This window comes from Trichosurus vulpecula, chromosome 7 (genome assembly GCF_011100635.1).
Source record: "Trichosurus vulpecula isolate mTriVul1 chromosome 7, mTriVul1.pri, whole genome shotgun sequence".
Classification (NCBI taxonomy): Eukaryota; Metazoa; Chordata; class Mammalia; order Diprotodontia; family Phalangeridae; genus Trichosurus; species Trichosurus vulpecula.
The window spans coordinates 257311295-257331908 of NC_050579.1; the positions used below are offsets into that span (position 1 = coordinate 257311295).

Sequence of the window (20614 nt, forward strand, 5' to 3'; positions counted from 1 at the left end):
AACCACTCCAGTATTCCAAAATGGGGTTATGAACAACTGGTTATATAATATTGTTACACGTGAAGTATCACTCTGTACAAACACTATCCAGCTTCATTGAGAAGATTAAGATCACCTAATATAACTTCTCTCAATCCCCCTTTATCACATTCTTTCATATCACATTCTTTATATCCCAGACATTTTCTTTCCCTACTCCTCACCATGCCTAATCACTCTATCTATATCCTTGATCCCATTTCTTCCTTAGGCCCTGTCATTTATTCCACAGCCGCATTCTATCATTTTCAGTTATACCCACTTTATAAAAGTCTTCAACCTCCCCTCCCTCCCTTTCCAGCCTTCACTTCTTTCCTTATGAACAAACATCCTTGGGGTCTCCAATTCTAAAAAGTCTTTCCATTAACTCTTGTACCCCATCCAACTTTGCCATTTTGAGGAATTTTCCCAACCATCCCATTTTGCTTCTCCCCTTTATTAGTTAACTTCTTAAAAAATTTGTCTGTACCTAATCCCTCTAATTCCTAGCAACATACTCTTTTTTCAGCTCTTGTAAGGGGGTTTCTGCCTCCACTAATCAACTCTCAGTGGCCTTTTAAAGATTATTAACATTCTCATTGAATTACCAAATGCAATGACCTTGTTTTAATACTCATTTTCTTTGAACTCTCTTCTGCTTTTGACATAGTAGACCATTCCTTACCACTAGATTTTTTCTTTTCCATTGCCTTCAGAGACACCACAGCCTCTCACTTCTTCTACCTCTCTAGTAATTTCTTTTCTGTCTTTATCACTGGCTTATCCTTTTCTTGATTGCTTCATGCGGACTTTCCGTAAGTGTCGATTCTCAGGTGTCTTCTATTATTTTTCTATACTACCTTGGTTAATAATCTCATTTATTTCCATCATTTCAATCATAACATCTGTATAGATATATTTAATCATTACTGCTTTTGAGAACTCCGGATATGAATCTCAAACCACCTACATAACCAGTCTTCATAGATGTCCCAAACCATGGATGTCCAAAACCACGACCATTTTCTTTCTTTCTAAACCTGCCTCTTTTGACTTCTCTATTTATGTCTGTGAAACTGTAATTAACTCTCTTTCCCATGTTTTTAACTTTAAAAAATCATCCTCCTTCACCTCTCACATCAAACTAGTTACAAAGTCTTACTGATTCCAACTATTCAATATCACTTTTACCTATCTCTTCCCTTCCATCCCTATTGCTATCAGCTTGGGACTAATTCCTTGGTACCAATACCTAGCAGTAACCTGATAGTACAACTTCCTGTCTTTATTCTCTCTAACTTCCAACTCATCCTTCACCCTATGGCTAGAGTAAACTTAATTACCCTTAGATCTCTTCGTGTCCCTCCTCTGCTAAAACTCCCTTAGTGGCTCTTGCATATTGAATGCTTTCCAAAATCTGGCATCAGACCACTTTCCAATCTTATTCCATATCAAATCTTTCTACCTTGAGCTCCATTCAAACTAGAGTATTTTGTCACCTGAAAATGCATTATGCTCTCTCAATTTTGCCTTATAGGTCCTTAATAAATGATTCATCAAATAATTATCCTGTGTCAAATACAAATGCAAAAGACTGTGAGCTACTTCTTATGCTTTTGTTTACGTATTATGCTGTATATTACATTGTTAAAAATTGCACTTAACCTTGAATGCTCAAGTCCTCTTCAATGAGTTTCATATTTGCTCAAAAGAGATGGACGTAGCAAAGCACACAGGTTAAAAAAAAGTGGCTGAAGAATGGATACTGCACAGGTAATGACAGATAATTGCATGGGCAACCCGTTGTGTCAGTCCTTGGTACATATATCTTGAACAGGAACTGTAGATAGACCATGAGATGGACCCAGACTGGGTTTCATTAGAGAAATTAGACATCCTTTTCTTCACTCCAAGCTGACCCCTTTTTTAAAAAAGGCATTCTTTTTAATAGCAATAATTTTCAAGTTATGTTATATAGGTGTCAGTGCTAAGGGAGATCCATACCAGAGATAATATAATTATGAGGGCATTTCAAGACTGATTTACAACATATCAAAAATAGGGGGAAATGCCAATGGGAAGAAAAAAAACTCAGACTGTATTGATTTCCAAAAAAGCTAACCAAGAATACATCAATAATTACTAACTTATATGCCTACTCTCCCATCTATACAAGAATGGGCCACATTTTTTATCATTTTACAATTTACTGAAAGATATAGGCAACATAAGATTCTTATTGTTTGCTATTTCACAAAAGAAAACAAAGAACCAACACTTTTGACTAGCTGGAACAAAATGCTACCTTCTAAGCTCTCTTACAGTGAATTATCTTTCATCCACATATCAAGATCATTCAAAATTTCTTAGAAGACATAGCAATAAATAATTCTATCGAATGATCATCTGATAATAAATATCAAGGAAACTTAACATTTGGGGATGTATGCTTAGCCAAAAGCATTTGCTATTGTTATGGAGGAACTCCAGAGTAGCATCCAAGTCAGAGAGGGTATTCCACAATGTTGTAGAGGAGAACCTCTTGGTGGTGAGGGCCTCCAGATGCTCCTGTTTTCAGATCACATTGGGTTTATTTTTACAAGTTCCATGATATTGCAGAGCTTCCTGAAGAGATGTGCAATTATTCAAAGGAGTTTGGCCAATTTACCCACATAGGAAAGAACAAATGGATAAGGAATGTCAACTCCCCAGACTTCAACAGATTAGAACTTGCAACTAAATGGCATTCTGTAGAGACTATTATAAATACACGCATATGTATGTGTATATGGATATACATACATACATATATGTATATATTTATATCTATACCAATACTGCATATATACACACCTATGTATGTATATGTATGCTTGTGTGTGTGTATAGTCAATAATAAATAGGTAATAACTTTTGGATCTCTACTATGTGCTAGGCACTATGCTAAGCACTACAGATAAAAATACAAACAAAGACTGTCTTTGTCCTCAAAGTGCTTATAATATAATCTTACAGATAACACACCAAAAAAGGAAGTAGAAAAACAGGGGTGGAAGAGTATTCAATATAGGGGCATGGTGGAGAAGTCAGAAAAGTTTCAGAGTACTGAAGCCAGGTGAGGAGGACAGAAAATACAGATGGACAATGACCAGGGCCAAGAGTAAAAATGGCAGCTGGCTGGATTATTTTAGGAAGCTGAAAAAGCACTTCCTCTGACTCCAAGTTTCTCATTACACCCATCTTTTTAGTACAAACATTTTACCAGTTTTAGTACACAGCAGGAAGACCTAGAATCCCACTGCCTCTGAAGAACTATAAATGAACATCACTTAGTGGACAATGGAAAGGATCATGGTGGGTGTGAACAAGCAGCAACGTACTACCAATGATAAACTCTAAAAAAAAAAAAGGAAGTAAACTATGTCATCACAGAACCGTATGACAAAAAGAAAAGATGACTGGTTACATGGTGAGAATGAGGAAGAGGGATACATGGCCACAGTGTTCCAATGGTACTCTCATTCTATTGGGAGAAATCAAGACAGGCCTAAAGTACATCTGATGTACCCTATGCTAAACTTTTGGGAAGACAGGAGAAAGTCAAATAGAGTATATAGCATGGATAAGTTGGGATATGCATCATTGGGGGGAACTCTCAAATTGATGAGACCACAGATCCATTTGAGTTTGAGTATATGAATATAAAGGCAATATAAAGGTACACAGAGTCAGTCCAATGGCAAACCACTCCAGTATCTTTGCCAAGAAAAGCCCAAGTGGCATCACAAAGAGCTGGACACAACTTGAAATGACCGAACAATGACAAAAACAAAAATGGACATAAATCTTGTTTCTCATAATCATATACTCATAAGAATATAAAAGTTGCAGGTGACCCAAAGGGAAATGAAGAGATACATGGTATGTGAAAATGAGCAGTAGAATGTTTTACTTGTAAGAACTTATAAATTCTTATATTTTAAATACCATTTATGAGAAAGATGTATGGTTTGTGAAAACAAATTGCACTTTATTTTTAACAATTTTTTTCAATTAATGGAAATCTATCTTCTCTCTCCAACCCCACCAAAAAAGAAAGAAAAATGAAATCCTTATAACAACTATTAATAGTTAAGCAAAGCAAATAAACACAAATACAAGCATTGGTCATGTGCAAAAGAAAAATCTGAATTTGCACCCACAGTCCATCACCTCTCTTCCCAAGATGGGTAGCATATTTCGATTATGACTCCTCTCAAATTGTGATTGGTTATTGTGCCAATCAGAGTTCCCTGCACAAGGAGAGAATGATGAAAGATAAAGAGCACACCCAAAACGACTGCTCCAGATTTGATGCAGACTGCTACACTTTCCTGCCCCACTTTTTTTCCTTCACCCAGAGCCCAATCATAGGTTCTTATCTTTTCTTTCTTTTCTTTTAAGCCTCTCTTCACAATCTTGGGATTTAGAGATGGAAGGGATACTAAAGACCATTTAGGTCAAATCCTTTATTTTAGGAAATTGTGGGAATAAGTGATTTGTCCAACTTGAGGTAGGATGTCAGTAGCATATGCAGAATAACCTAGGCCACCTAATTTCTGGTTCAGCCAGGCTTCTTTCCACTGTATTATACCTATCTGGTGTAGGACTTTGAATTTGCTTTAGCAATCAACCTAATTCATTACTAATCCTTGCATATGGGTCTGGATTAAATGAAATCGAGAAAAAAAATTATTCTGACATCAGTGTAGGATGGAATGAAAAACAGGAAAAAATAGATTCTATAAATTCTTATCAGAGGCCTATAATACATATAAAAACAGGATCCATAAAAAAATTACACAGCCTCATTACTCTTTCTGTGACCCATAGAGAGTTTATTTTGACTCTGACAGAAAAGAATTCAGTAGAGTATCCTATGAGACACCCTATGGCTTGCCAGAGGCCAGTTCTCCAGAGTCCCAGACTAATGAAACATAGCAACTATTTCCTCACAAAAAGATCATTCAGCCAGGGCCCCTACTAATCCTTTAGTCAAAAACAAATTAACTATAGATAAATAATAGTGTTTATTGAATTTGTCTTCTCTACTAATTCCACCAAAGAGTAAAACATGGTGCCAAATATCATGGAATCCCCAGGACTAAAAACCTGCTTCTTCTACCTTACAACTTCATTCATTTTTATTTGAAAGGAATCTCTGATTCACTGAAGAAGCTTTTAGCCTAGAACAATGGGAGGCAACAAAGGAAATCCAATCAATAGAGTTTGTACCTTAGAAAACAAAGTTAAGACTGAAATAATCAGAGTAAATACATGTAAGTATTATCTTGATGATAATTTAATATTGATTCTTATTTATTTGAATGATAAGAGGAAAGACATTAAGATTAGATTTCATTGTACCTATGATTTATATAATGTATATGCATGTGAACATATATGTATACTTAAGTATATAGTGAGTATGTCTACATAAAGCTAAATTGACTGCAATTGCTACTTTTTCTCCAATTATTTGTATCTACAACCTGCATGACCATATCTCCCAGTTCAGTGTTTTGAGCAAATGAAAATTTATCAGCATATTATTAAAATAGTCTATAAGTACAAATCACAAGTGAAATAAAGGATATTTGCATGGCATTTCCCTTGGTCCTTGAATACTTGCTTTGCTGTTGCAAAGGCATTATGATGAAAATCTGTGTCAGTGTGGTAGCCACCCCTCCACCAATGCAGATTGCAAACCTGTTTATAACTTGGAGAATTTTTTAAGTCTTAGGGAGGTTAAATGACTTTCCCATAGTCATATATGCCCATAAGTACCAGAGTCAGGAAATCTACGCATTGTTGCCTCTCTAAAGATATTATTATCATTTTTAATTTATTTAATTCTTTATTCTTTAGTCTTAATTCCCAAGAATTTGTTGAGACTATCAAATAAGTCTGCTCAATTAGTTTGAAAGCACATTATTCAGGGCGTAAAGATCAAAGTCAAAGGGGGTACAGGTGCGAAAGATGTCATGTGCTCGAAGAGAGGAGAATATGTGTCCAATCACGTATGCCCCATACAAATTTCCAGGGCTATCTAATCTTCAAAATAATCAATAATTCAGATAATTAGGCTGTGGTGCAGTGTAAACAAGACTGGACTGAGAGCCGAGTTGTTTGGGTTACAGGTTTAATCCTATTTAGTATATAATCTCAAGCAAGTCACAACTCCTTTGGGTCTCAATTTGCTCATACATAAAATGAGGGCATTAAATCTATAAGGTTCCTGAAATGACAATTGTATGTACATATGTAACAAGTGAAACTGTTCTGAATGATTAAGCTATCAATAAAATGCTTTAGTATAGTAGGCATTAAATTAATAGCTTTGATTTGATGTCAGAAATTCCATAATCTATTTCCCTTAAACAAAAATATTTTTAATTTCTTTTTTATTATTAATAAAATAAATATTAACATACATGAATATTTCAATATATAAATAAGAACAGAAGAGGATTTTATATGAACCTGTGAATTGCTATTATGTGCAGTCTGGTTTTTAAGTGTAGGTTAAATTTAATATGATAACCACAAAACTGTTCTGCTTGTCTGTATCACTTTCTGAACTTTCTTCTTCTCTCATGTGGAATTTTTAATGTTTCATTGAATGTTTTTTCCATTATTTTCACTTGCTACCAATTATACCCAAACAAACTTATTCTGCACCAATAGGAACCTTACCTTGTAACAATTAAGTATAGTCAAGCAAAACTAATCTATACATCGGCTCTGTTTGAAATTGCATATTCACTTCTATATCTGTAGTCTGTCACCTTTCTGCCAAGAATGTGCTTCATCTGAATTCATGATTAGTCATTGCATTGACCAGAATTCTTAAGTCTTTAAAAGTTGTTTTTATGTTTATTTTTATAGTTACATAAATCATCCTCCTGGCTCTGCTCACTTTAATTTTTATCAGTTTGTACATGTTTTCTAAGTTTATCTGAATTCATCATATTAGTAATTTCTTATTGTGCAATATTGATAATAATGTTGAAGCAACTATGTGGATAGAGTACAAGGCCTGGAGTCAGAACAATCTGAATTCAAATCCAACCTCAGACACTAACTTGCTATGTGACCTTGGGCAAGTCATTTAACCTTTGTTTGCCTCCATTTCTTCTACCGCAAACAAAGAATGATAATAATAATAATAATAATACCTACCTCCCAGAGTTGTTGTGAGAATTAAATGAGATAACATTTGTAAAGTGTTTAGCCTAGTGCCTGGCATTTAGTAAATGTTGTATAAACACTAGCTATTATCACTGTTATGAATTATTTTGTGTTTATGTGTCATAATTCCTTACATGAAAATCTGACCATGATTAACCACATTATTCTTTCATGACGAAATACACAACCATTTCATATTTGTGTAGAAATGTGAATGACTCAATAATCCAGAAAGGCAATTGGCATGAATAAAGTTATTGATATGAGTTAAATTCCCCAAATTTTAACTTGGTGTTCACTTCATAATACCTAGAAGGAACCTTAAGTTGTGTCCTCATATTGACATACTCTCAGACAAAAGAGAGAAAAGTCACTCTAAATATTTCCATATATTTGTGTTTTGGTGACATGCAGACCAATCATCCAAATTACTGATCATAGTTTCACTTTAGTCTGGATGCTTTCATATCATCCCCACTGATAGTCAAGTAGTCACTTCAATGAGTCACTCACACTAGTAATTCATTACCATGTGATGCCAAGCAGACTAAGAGGGAGATCTGTAAAGGAATAAGAAGGAAAAGTAAAGTAAGACCTTAAGAGTCAGAGTAGTAGATTGCAATCAATTGAAATGGAGCTTTCCCTAGCCATTCACCCAACTGCAGTCTCATAGAGATAAACATTTACTGAGTGCCTACCATGTACAGCTCTTCTCTTTTACCATAATACCCATGAATGCCTTTATTGATGAAGTAACATTATGTAATTTAATTTTCCTTTATATCAAAGCCACTGTGGACACATAGACAAAGGCAGTGATTATAAATGTGCACAAATCCATAAATTGTCATATGATTGTAGGTTACTGGGGTCAGGAAGTTGTTGTTGTTCAGTTGTTTTCAGTCATGTCTGACTTTTCGTGACCCCATTTGGGATTTTCTTGGTAGAGATACTAAAGGGATTTACCATTTCCTTCTCCAACTCATTTTATAGATGAGGAAACTGGGGCAAACAGAGTTAAGTGACTTGCCCAGGGTCACACAGCTAATAAATATCTTAGGCCAGATTTAACTCAAAAGATGAATCTTCCTCACTCCAGACCTGGTACTCTATCCACTGTGCCACCTAGCTGCCCCTATTTAGATATGTTCATAAGTAAGTCAGAAAGGGAGATAGTCCTGATTCCTAGTCATTGATAATAACCAAAATCCATCATCATGGTAAACCCTGATTCAGAGAAGGAATACTTTTCATCTAGAATATATCAAGCCCAAGCATCTGTCCTTGCCAGATGTAAATTCATCATCTTACGATCCTGACAACAAATGAAAAATTCATTTATCATCCATATGTTTTGAGTGATTTAAAGTCAAATATTCACATGGCATTAATGGAAAAAGCCCATGACAGAAAGAGAATCAGACTGAATCTGTTTGCATAAGCCATATTGAAGGGGGGAAATCAATAATTACCTAGGATTCTGATATTCTAGAATCAGACATAGCATAATAGAACTAGAGCTTGAAGGGCCCTCAGAAGTAAGGCAACCAACATAGAAATTTCTTAATTATTAACTAATTTTTTTTCACTCTTCATCTAGATATTATTTGGTTATGTTGGAGCCAACTCGAACTAGTTTGTGAGAGCTGATTGTTACATTTTCAGCATGAGCATTTACACCTTAAAAATTGACAAACATTTCAAATCAGGGCATGATTTATTGTTTTGATTATTTGGTAATGGAGTAATTGTAAAATAATGGAGAAAATGTTAATAATGCAGCTTAAACTTAAAGGTGTGTTGTACCTATATTTCCTTTCAGAAAGCCAGTTGTTAAACATTTACCAGCACGTCACTGAACATAGTGGAAACAACATTGGACCAAGAGTCAGCAGGCCAGTTCTGTTCCAGCTTGTGCTACAGAAGAGCTCTGTGTCTTTAGGCAAGTGCCTTGATGCCTCTTTTGTGTCTATAAAATAAAGGAATGGGATTGGATGATCTCTAAAGTCTTAAAGGTTAAATGGCTAACTGGTTAGCAAGTTAATCTGGACCAGAAATACCAAAGCTGAGCCTCTGTGCTATGAAGCACAATGTAGATTAGCTTTTAGCTAATAAATGACATTTATATGGATAGTTTTTTTTAAATTATTCATTCTAAACTTAAAGACAAAAAAAGAACATGTGCACAGTACAACATAGAGGATTCAATATAAAACCATGAATTTCCATTTCAGATTGGTATACATATACATGCCACATGCACATACACATACACACATATATGTACATATGTATGTGTATATATATATATATATATATATATATATATATATGTATGAACAATACATACTTCTCTGGAGGTGGATAGCATCTTCCTTCATAGGTCCTTTGTAGTTGGTTTGAATATTTATGATAACTCAAGATGAATTAGTTATTCAAAGTTGTTCTTAGGACAATATTTCTGTTACTACGTACAATATTCTCTTTGTATCGCTCGTTTCATTTTTCATTATTTCATGCAAGTCTTTCCACGTTTTCCTAAAATCAACCAGCTCATCATTTCTTATAGCACAGTTGTATTCCATCACAATCATATACCACCAGCTTGTTTAGCCACTCCCCAATTGAAGGGCATCTACCGTTTTAGTCTCATCGGTGTAATGTGATATTTTAAAGTTCTTTTAATTTGCATTTCTCTAAGCAATAGTGATTTACAACATTTTTTATATGACTACATATAGTTTTTATTTATTCTCCAAAAAACTGTCTGTTTATATCCTTTGACCTTTTATCAATTGGGGAATGACTCATTCGTATAAATTTGACAAAGGTCTTTATTGAGAAATGAAACTTTTATCTGAGAGACTGTCTATAGAAAATTTCCCCAGTTTTCTACTTTTCTTCTAATTTTGGCTACATTGGTTTTATTTATACAAAACCTTTTTAATTTAATGTAATTGAAATAATCCATTTTACATCTCACACTGATTTCTATTTCTTGTTTATTCATAAATTATTTTCCTATCCATAAATCTGATAGGTAATATGTTCCATGTTCTAATTTTCTTGTGATATCTCCTTTTATATCTAGGTCATGTATCCATTTTGACCTTGTATTGGTAAATGCTTTAAGATGCTGGTTTATAACCAATTTCTGCCAGACTGCTTTCTAGCTTTCCCAAACAATTTTTTTTTTACCAAATAATGATTTTTTGTCCCCAAAACTTAAATCTTCATATTTGTAAATATAAGGTTATTATAATCATCTACTACTGTGTATTGCATGTCTACCCTGTTCCATCTTTCTATTTCTTAGCCAGTACCAGATAGTTTTGATAATTACTACTTTAAAATATAGTATAAGATCTGGTACTGCTAAAAACCCCTTCCTTTTCATTTTTTGTTAGTTGCTTTGAAATCCTTGACCTTTTGTTTCTCCAAATGAATTTTGTTATTATTTTTCTAACTCAGTAAAATAGTTTTTGGGGTAATTTAGTTGAGATATCAGTGGATAAATAGGTTAGGTAAAATTGTCATTTTTATTGTATTGGCTTTGTCTACCCATGGACAATTAATATTTCTCCAGTTATTTAAATCTGACTTTATCTGTATAAAGAGTGTTTCATAATTAGGTTCATGTAGTTCCTAAGACTGTTTTGGCAGATATACTCCCAAATATTTTATACTATCTACACAGTCATTTTAAATGGGGTATATCTTATTATCTCTTCTTACACAGTTTTATTAGTGATATATAAAAATGATGATGATTTATGTGGGTTTATTTTATATCTTTGTTAAAATTATTAATTATCTCAAATAACTTTTTAGTTGGATCTTTAGGATTTTCCAAATATATCATCATAGCATCTGTAAAAAAGAGATCTTTTTATTACCTCATTGCCCATCCTGTTCCCTCAAGATCAGAATGACTGGAAATGGCTCTGGATGCAGTGGGAGACCTTGGCCTTTTGAAGCTAAGATCTTTAACAGGTCTCAGTTTGACTAACCTTAATCACTGAATATCATTTGTGGCAGGCCCATAGTTCATAATATTTTTTTCCAGAAAGATAACATAAGATACTTTGTTAAATGCTTTGCTAAAACCTACGTAAACCAGTCCATCAAGATGTATTTATTAAGCATATACTATCTGATAGTTAATTGATAGGCTTTGTTCTAGGCACTAGAATATTCCCCTGAACTCCTTGATTAATGAGGTTAGTCTGCTATGAACTATCGATTAAGTCACGCTGACTATTGGCAGTTATTGCTTCCTCACAGAGATGTTCATGTTTAATAGCGTGAGTTCAAAAGTGCCAAGAATAGAACTCAAGCTCACTAGTCTCTATATGCAGACTCTATTCTATTTTCTTTTTTGAAAACTAAGACAGGATTTGTCCTTCTTCAGTCCTGAAGAACCTCTCCCATTCCTCATGATCTTTCAAATAGCACTGACAGTAGCTCAGCAATCACATCTGTCAGTTCTTTGAGGTTCCAGGAATAAAATTTATCTGGGGCAGGTGATTTGCTTTTATCAAGGGAGCCAAATAATGTCAAACAACCTCCATATTTATACTTTGTATCCCCACTAGGCATTTTTCCTCTATCCTTTATAGTCCAGATCTCTTTTGCAGAGAGAACAGAAAGAAAATAAGAGTTTAAAAGATCCCATTTATTATTCCAGTTATTTTCCTATTCTGTTACAACAGCGGTCCTATCACTTCTCTGATCTTCTTCTTTGTCCTAATATAGCTTTTTAAAAACTCAGGTGTTGTCCTTAACTTCCCTTAACATCATAAGCTCATCCTGAATTTTATCATTCCTGACACTATTGCTAGGGAATGAACCGTGATTTTGTCTTCGTCCTCTGTTACTTGCTCCTACTTTCATCTTCTATATCTATCATTTAAAAATATGTCGGCTTCTAAATTCTACGTACGTTCAGATCGGATCGCTCTCTGCAGACAGCTCCCACTTGCCCTCATCATTGGACCTGTTTCCCTTTGTGGAAAACTAAATGAAGTAGCTTGATTTTCCCCCCATCTAAATAGACCAACTAAAAAATAAATCAGAGGTTTTTAGATGGCACAATGGATATGGTCTGGGACTTGGGAGCCCAAAAGACCTGAATTCAAATCCATCTTCAGATACTTATTAGCAGTCATTTAATCTCTCACAGACTCAGACTCTTCCTCTGCAAAATAGGGATGATGATAACAGCTACTTCAGAGGGTTATTGTGAGGCTCAAATGACTTAACATAGGAGAAGTGCTTCGTAAACTTAAAGCACTATCGTTATTATTATTGAATTATCTGGCTCAACTAGGCATTTTAGAATGATGAACTATAGCCCGTGTATACGCTTTGGTCTTTCTTCTGCCTGCTTGCATCATGTCTCTAGTGCTCCAGCTTTCCCTTTTCGTGGTTCATCAGTTTGAAAATAAAGCAAACTATGAGTTTTTCCATGTGTTCATTTTTTCCCCTCCTATGTCCCTTTTCAGATCAGGCAAAATGAAATATGGATGGAAGAAATCAAACCACAGTGATGGAATTCATTTTTCTTGGCTTTTCTGGTGTCCAACAACTAAAGATCGCACTCTTTGTGATGTTCCTGACTGTGTACCTACTCTCCCTCACTGGAAATGCCCTTATCATCATCATTGTCCTCATGGAGCCCGTGCTGCACACTCCCATGTACATTTTCTTAGCAAATCTTTCCTTTTTGGAGATTTGGTATACTACAGTCACAGTGCCCAAACTATTGGCCACCTGTGTATCACAGATTGTCACTATCTCTGTTGCTGAATGTGTAGCACAATACTATTTCTTCTTCTCCATGGGAGCTACTGAGTGTATCCTGCTGGCTGTAATGGCCTATGATCGGTACCTTGCCATTTGTAATCCTCTGCACTATGCAATCCTAATGAGTCCTCAAGTCTGCCTTCGGTTTTCAGCTGGCTCCTGGGTAGGTGGTTTTATTGCCCCACTGCTGCCCACAATTCTCATTTCCTATCTCTACTTCTGTGGCCCTCAGAAGATCAATCATTTTTTCTGTGACTCAGATCCCATCTTCAAACTCTCTTGCTCGGACACCTTCATGGTGGAGGCCGTGGGCTACACTTGTAGCTCTGTGGTGATTTTGAGCTCTTTCCTGCTCACGATGTCTTCCTATGTTCAAATAATAATTACCATCATTAAGATGCCTTCTCGGGAGGCCAAGAAGAAAGCTTTCTCCACCTGTGCGTCTCACCTGACTGTTGTCACCATTTACTATGGTACTATCATATTTACCTATGTGCGTCCCCCAGCTAAGTATAATTTCACCATTGGCAAAATCATATCTGTCTTCTACTGTGTGATTACCCCACTGTTAAATCCACTTATCTATACACTTAGAAACAAAGATGTGAAGAAAGCTCTCAAGAAATGTCTGGCCAGAAAGAAGTTGCTTCTGGCCAAAAATATGTAATGTTTTGGAGGGCCCATTCAAAATGTGTTCTCATTTCACCATTTTCAAAAATGGTGAAATGAGGGAGGTTGAAATGATAATTTTGATTATATTTTCTATCCTAAGCCTTATTCTATATCTTTAAAAAAAAGCTATGCTTGATTTATGTCCTTGGCTTTTACATTATAGTAACAAAGAAAAACAACTAAACACACCCATCAAAAAATGAGCATATCCAACAATACATCCTGTGTGTGATATGTATATATGAAACAATATATTATATCTAGATATGTGACACATATGTGTTATGTACATGATGGTGTGTATACACATGTAATATATGCAAGTGTCCTAGGAGTCCTCTTCATCTGCCCCTTCATGTGATGAGTGGGGAACTATTTTTTATCTGTTCTTTGGCAACTTAATTAGTTTTGCAATTGCTCAGCGTTGGACTTATACTTTTAGTAATCTTTTCATGTATATTATAGTTATTATGCATGTTATTCTCTGGGTTGTGCTTATTTCCTTTGCATCAGCTGATACAAATTATCCTATGTTTTCCTGAATTTCTCATATTTGGCATTTATATTGAAAAAAATATTCTATTACCTTCATACATCATAGTTGGATTTTTTTCCCCATCTATTCCCTGGTGAATAGTTACCCACATTGTTGTAATTCTTTGATATCACAAAGGAATATATTTGTATATATTGGACTTTCATTTCTGTCCTTGACTTCCTTGGGTTAGTTATCTAGTAATGGGGCTACTGGATCAAAGGCATGGATACTTTAGTTACTTTTCTTATATAATTCCAAATTCTCCTCTTCCATTGATACTTCATTCAGCTGGCAAATTGATCTCCCTAAATTACAGGTCTGACCAGGTTATCCGTCACTCAATATGCCCCAGTGGTTCGCTATCACCTCCAGGATTAAATATAAAATCCTCCATTTGGACCTTCATAATCTGGCTCCTCTTACCTTTCCAGTCTTCTTATGCCTTACACCTCACTACGATCCAGTGATCTAGTGATCCAATGACACTGCTTTTCTCACTATTCCTCACACATAAAACTTCATCACTAGCTTTGTCTTCCCTTTTATATGGAGCAGTTTAGTACTAAAATGTGCAAAAGAAAACTGATTGTGTGTTTATGTGGTAAAAATGAGTGAATAAGAAGTGATTGAATACATTTACATTATTACATATCTAACAGTTTGAATTGGAGTACTTCCAATGGAGCTAGGCATGTGCCTAGTCCACTTCAAGTGATATATGTGTTCTGGCTCCTTGTTAAAAAAGGCTTACACAACTGAGGTTCTTAGTTGGTCTCCTGGTCCTCATGAATGGAGTGGAAGAGATGGAGGGCAGGCTATGCCAAAAAGTATTTGCAACTGATTCAGAAAGAGCCAGAAAGAGTGAGAAGTGAGTAACAGCTTCTAATCTCTTTTGAGGTAGTCTCTCTGTTTGTTTGAATGGCTTCCATTTGAATTGTCTTAGGAAGATTCTGAAGATCACCTGGCAGGATAAGATACAGACAACTCCAATGGGCCAGACACATTGTTTGAATGCAAAATGCATATTTGCCAAAAGACTATTTTATGGAGAACTCACACAGGGCAAGTGTTCACATGATGGTCAGAAGAAGCAATGCAAGGACACTCTCAAGGTGTCTCTTAAGAACTTTGGAATTGATTGTGTAACAAGGGAGATACTGGCATAGGACTGCCCAGCATGACATGCCTTCATCAGAGAAGGTGCTGTGCTCTATGAACAAAATTAGCTCAAAAGAAAAGTGAGATGTGCAAATTTAGAAAATCTACCCCAAATGCTCACATGAACCATTTGTGCCCAACCTATGGTAGAACATTTTGAGCTTGTATTGTTCTGATCAGCCACAGTCAGATAAACTATAACTTGACCCTAGCATAGTGATGTCATTTTGGTCCTTTCTGAGAATGAAGGACAAAAACTAACCAACCTTTGCTGGGGCATAGCTAATACCAACTCTACCTCAAACTCCAGTGAGGGTTGAAAGGAGATTCCTCTCCTCCCTTCCCCTCCCTTTCTTTCCCCTCCCCTCCCCTCCCCTTCCCTCCCTTCTCCTCTCCTCTCCTCTCCTCCCCTCTTCTCTCTCTCTGTCCCTCTTTCAAGTCCTTCCTTCTTTACTTTATGTTTTGTTGTTGTTCAGTCATTTTTTAGTCATGTACCCTCTGTGACTCCAATTGGTGTTTTCTTGGCAAAGATACTGGAGTGGTTTGCCATTTTCTTCTCCAGCTATTTTACAAATATGGAAACTGAGGCAAATAAGGTTAAGTGACGTGCCCAGGGTCACACAGCTAGCAAGTATCTTAGGCTAGATTTGAACTCAATAAGATGAGTCTTCCTGACTCCAGGTCTGACACTCTATCAACTATGCCACCTAGCTGCCCTTCATTTTATGGTACCTGTCAATTAACTATGAATCTCATGTCAATATCTAGTCTTACATGGAGTTTCCATTTACTTTGAGCTTCAATTTCAAACAACCTGTCTCCAAGAAGCCCTGATCTTGACGTACTGTGGGCCATGGACCCCATCCATTTACCTTTCAACAGCTTCACGCCATAGTGAACTCGGGAGATAACTGCCAAGTTTTGAAACATCCAATAGGATAGCTGGTCAGTGACACTGCTGTACTGACTACTCATGTTTTCCCAAATGCATATGATCAAAAGCTTTCAAAACACAACTAGTAGGAAAAATTAAAACCATGTGGGAACAGAATGAAGTATATACCATGGCTGTCATTTTGTCTGTTGCTAGAGTTGTCCCAAAGATGCTTTCATGGAGTGCAAAAAAGGTTAGCTTATACCTCAATTTTCTGAAATCATAAAAGCAGTCATTTTATCTACCAGCACAATAGATTACAGAAGTGGTGTCAAACTCAAATAGAAATAGATAGATCCTATTCTATTTATTTTGTTAAATATTTCCCAAATATATTTAACTGTGGCTCCTGGCTACATGTTTGACACCTCTAGTATAGAAATGAGTAAGGGGTTTTCCCTAGTCCTGGAAGCCAGCTGTTGGCTTTGGACTATAGAACTTTAAATATGCAAGTATAATAGTAGAAGAACAACTAGTCCTCAGACTATTTTGATTAGAACCCTATAAGAAAGATAAAAAAACAAGACAATAAGAAAAGTAATAACAATAGTTGGAAAATAATATCTAGTAATAAAAATGTTACTGATCTTAAATAATTTTGAAGATGAGACGGACATGTTGAAATTATAATTTTTAAAAGTTCTTTTTTAATTTGATATAAATTCAACTAGTAGAAAAATTATACCAAAACAGAAATTTTTAAAACCTGCATTTTCCATAATCATCATGAATGAATGAACTTTCCCACAATTTTTGACAGATAATATAAACTCATTTCAGAATCTGCATATAGGTACATAAGCATTACACAGTAAGAACCATAGGCGGAAAGAAAGAATCAGTAAGGAATACTCTTAGGAATGGACATAATATATCCCCATGGCAGAAGTGCCTAGAGAAAGGTAATTAAGATTGATGGATAGACTTTGGAAGATTCCAACATCTAGCTGGCAATCAGCAGAAAACTAGAATGACATATCACCAGATTAAAGGCAACAAAAAATAAACATGTAGAATGGACTCTAAAAACTAAAAGTATATCAGAATTTCTAGATAAACTTAACAATTTCAAATCAAAGTCAAAAAGTTAGGGAAATATTTTTATTGTTCAGTCATTCAGCTGTGATCCCATGGACTATGATATACCAGAAGCTTGTGTCCTCCACTATCTCATGAAATCTGTCCAACTTCATATTTGTTGTTTCTACGATACTATCTATCATGAAAATGACTTGTCCAGGATCACACAGACAATTTGAACTCAGGTTGTCCTGCCTTCAGGCCTGGTGTTTCATCCACTGCACCACTTAGCTGCCCTTAAGGAATCATAAGGAGTCAAGATAATGTGTATAAAATTAAAAACTACTATCCATAAAATTTTACTATAGAAAATTTAAGAAGCAAAGAAATCAGAAGAGAGAGAGGAACCGCAAAGAAGAGGTATGTGAAAAATGTTTGGTTGTTTCATACAATTACAAGAAATCCAACAAAACAAACAAACAAAAAACAAGTTGGATCAGACACAAAACCAAAAGTTTGCACATTGCTTATATGATGAACGGCAGAATGATTAGATCAAGGGCAGTCACTGAAACTCTAACATGCTGCAAAATGGAAGGTAGAATGAATGTGTAATAGACATAATTATTGGTTAAAATCCTTTATGAAGATTTCTGGACCTTATTGAATAGAGAAGTGACAAGGCCAGACCTGTGCTAAATTACTCTGGCAACTGCATGAAGGATGGATTGGAGAGAGAGACCAATGAGGAAGCTTTTGCAATAGTCAGAGAAAGAAGTAATAAGGGTCTGACCTACAGTGGTGGTTATGTGAGTAGGGGAAAGGAAATAGACTGAGCAATGCTATGGAGGTAGAAACAATAAAATTTTGTAACTGATTGTCTATATAGGGTGAGTGATAATAAGGAGTTGAGAATGATGCTGAGATTATGAATATGGATGGCTGGAAAAAATGTGAAAGTTTTGAAAAGAGATGAGGTTTTGTTTTTTTTTTTTTTTTTTGGCAGGGGAAGGTAACGAATTCTAATTTGGACATGGTGAGTTTGAGAAGTTGATGGAATATTCGGTTTAAAAATGGTAATGTGGGACTGTAGCACAGGAAAGAGACAGATCTAGAAATCTGAAAATAGAAGCCATCTATATATAGATGATCATTAAACCCATGGGATCTGATGAAATGACCCAAGTTAAGAGAGTATATAAAGAGATGAGAAGAGGTCCCAGGGCAGAACCTTGGGGTACAACCACAGTTAGGACTCATGATATCAGTGATGAAATTGATTCGACAAATATAGAAAAGTTTTTCTCAGAGTTTGGTTGAGAAAGAGAAGAGAAACAGGGCCTAATAAAAATTTTATAAGTATTGGGGAACTTAGGCAAGTTAGTAGGCAACATGGAAGGAACAAGTAGAAAGAGGGATATTGAAAATGGGGGAGAGGGGGTGATTTCTCAATCTTCTGGAGAAAGCTGTATATGTCAGGAGACCAACTGAGAGTCTAAAACCAAAGTTAAGTAGGAATAACATATTTGTAGTAATTAATACCTATGCACTACCAATTTTAACATACTTTTGAAATAGCAACACGAATAAATATCCTCACAAAAACACATTTAATATGAATGAAACATAATGTCTATGTAGGCAGCTATAGGAATTTAAACTTTCTTGTAAAGAGAGAGAGAGAGAAGACTGACTGATAGTTGTTCTGAATAAACAGTTTAAAAATGTACAGAAATATTTTTGAAACAAAGAGACATCACATTACAAGGCAATAGTAAAGGATAATAATAAATATATGCCATCGTATCTTCTGAATATAACTTAAAATGTGTGACCTCTGGAAGGAGCCTATCAATCAATTAATCGATCAACCAACCAACAAGCATTTACTAAGCACCCACAATTTTCCTAGCTAGGCACTGGGGATACAAAGATAAAGTCCTTGACCTCGAAAAGGTAAAACTCCAGCAAAGGGAGACAATGTGCATTTATAGGTACGTAAAAAATATTGGGGATAAGACACTAACAACTTTGGGAATCAGTTGATTTCATTAGCCTATGAAATAGCTAATATCCAAGAGTGGAATCAGAGTTCTCCAAAAGTGATATTTGTATGAACTCAACCAAAAATATGTCGACTAAAAAATGTGGAACAAATGGCTGTCATGTAAATATCTTAACAAAAAAGAGGGATTTATGGTAGTGATTCAGGGCCAAGTACATATCACCAGAAATTATAAAAGTCTACCTATTAGGAACCTGGATATATTGACTAATGCAGATTATACAAGGAAATGGTAGAAATTGTTCAACATTTTACTGCAGGTTGCAAAAAATCTAGTACCTACCAAACAGATATGATTAAATGGTAACGCAAAGTCTGTTCTTCATTAACAGAAGACAAATCTCCCTACTGAAGATACAGACCCCAAACCTTCCTTAGGAATTCAACAAATAAATTGTGTAACTGGCACATTATTACAGACAAAACTGTTACACACAGTTGACTGGACATTGATTAATAAAGATTTTAGAACATGGTTTTTAATAGAGGTCACTAATATGAATATGCACAATCTCTCAACTACCTGGAATAAAAAGCGCTCTCTCTCTCTCTCTCTCTCTCTCTCTTCCCCCTCTCGTTCTCTCTCTCTCTCTACGTATATATATATATATATGTATATATATATATATACACATATATATGTGTATATATATGTATGTATATATATACATACATACATATATATACACATATCAGAAAACATCAAAACTATGTGAGAACGTGATAAAGAGCATAGCATTCCCATCATCTTATCTGCTATTGAAATGGTTCCAAAGATTCTTTCATTGAGTCTACTGAAGATGAGCCTGCATGCCAATAATTCTATTCAATTACAAAAAAGCAGTTCATTTTGTCAACCTGCACAAAAAATCCACAAAACATTAAACATAAAAAAATGATAGCAGATTATCGACACGGCTAAAGGCCATTTCTCTCTAAACTCCATAAAAAAACAAGAGAAGTGAAATAATAACGATCATGATTTAATAATGGTGATCCCTAAAATATAACTGGACCAGAATTATAGCTGGTAGTATGTTTATGTTATAAAGCAAATGTTATAAGCTTCTTGAAGGCAGACACTATTTCATTTTTCTCTTTTTATTCCCAGTGCCAGGAGCAGCTAGATGGTGCAGTGGATAGAACTAGAGTAAAAAAGACTTATTTTTCTATG

The 20614-nt window shown here is 35.2% G+C and overlaps 1 protein-coding gene across 1 annotated transcript; it reads left to right on the forward strand.

Annotated features, from left to right (window-relative positions):
• The first annotated feature begins 12769 nt into the window (after positions 1-12769).
• LOC118857923 (olfactory receptor 6F1-like) lies at positions 12770-13720 on the forward strand. The gene has a single exon (XM_036768385.1). It carries the CDS (start codon positions 12770-12772, stop codon positions 13718-13720), a length of 951 nt encoding a protein of 316 aa, XP_036624280.1.
• The last annotated feature ends 6894 nt before the right edge of the window (positions 13721-20614 follow it).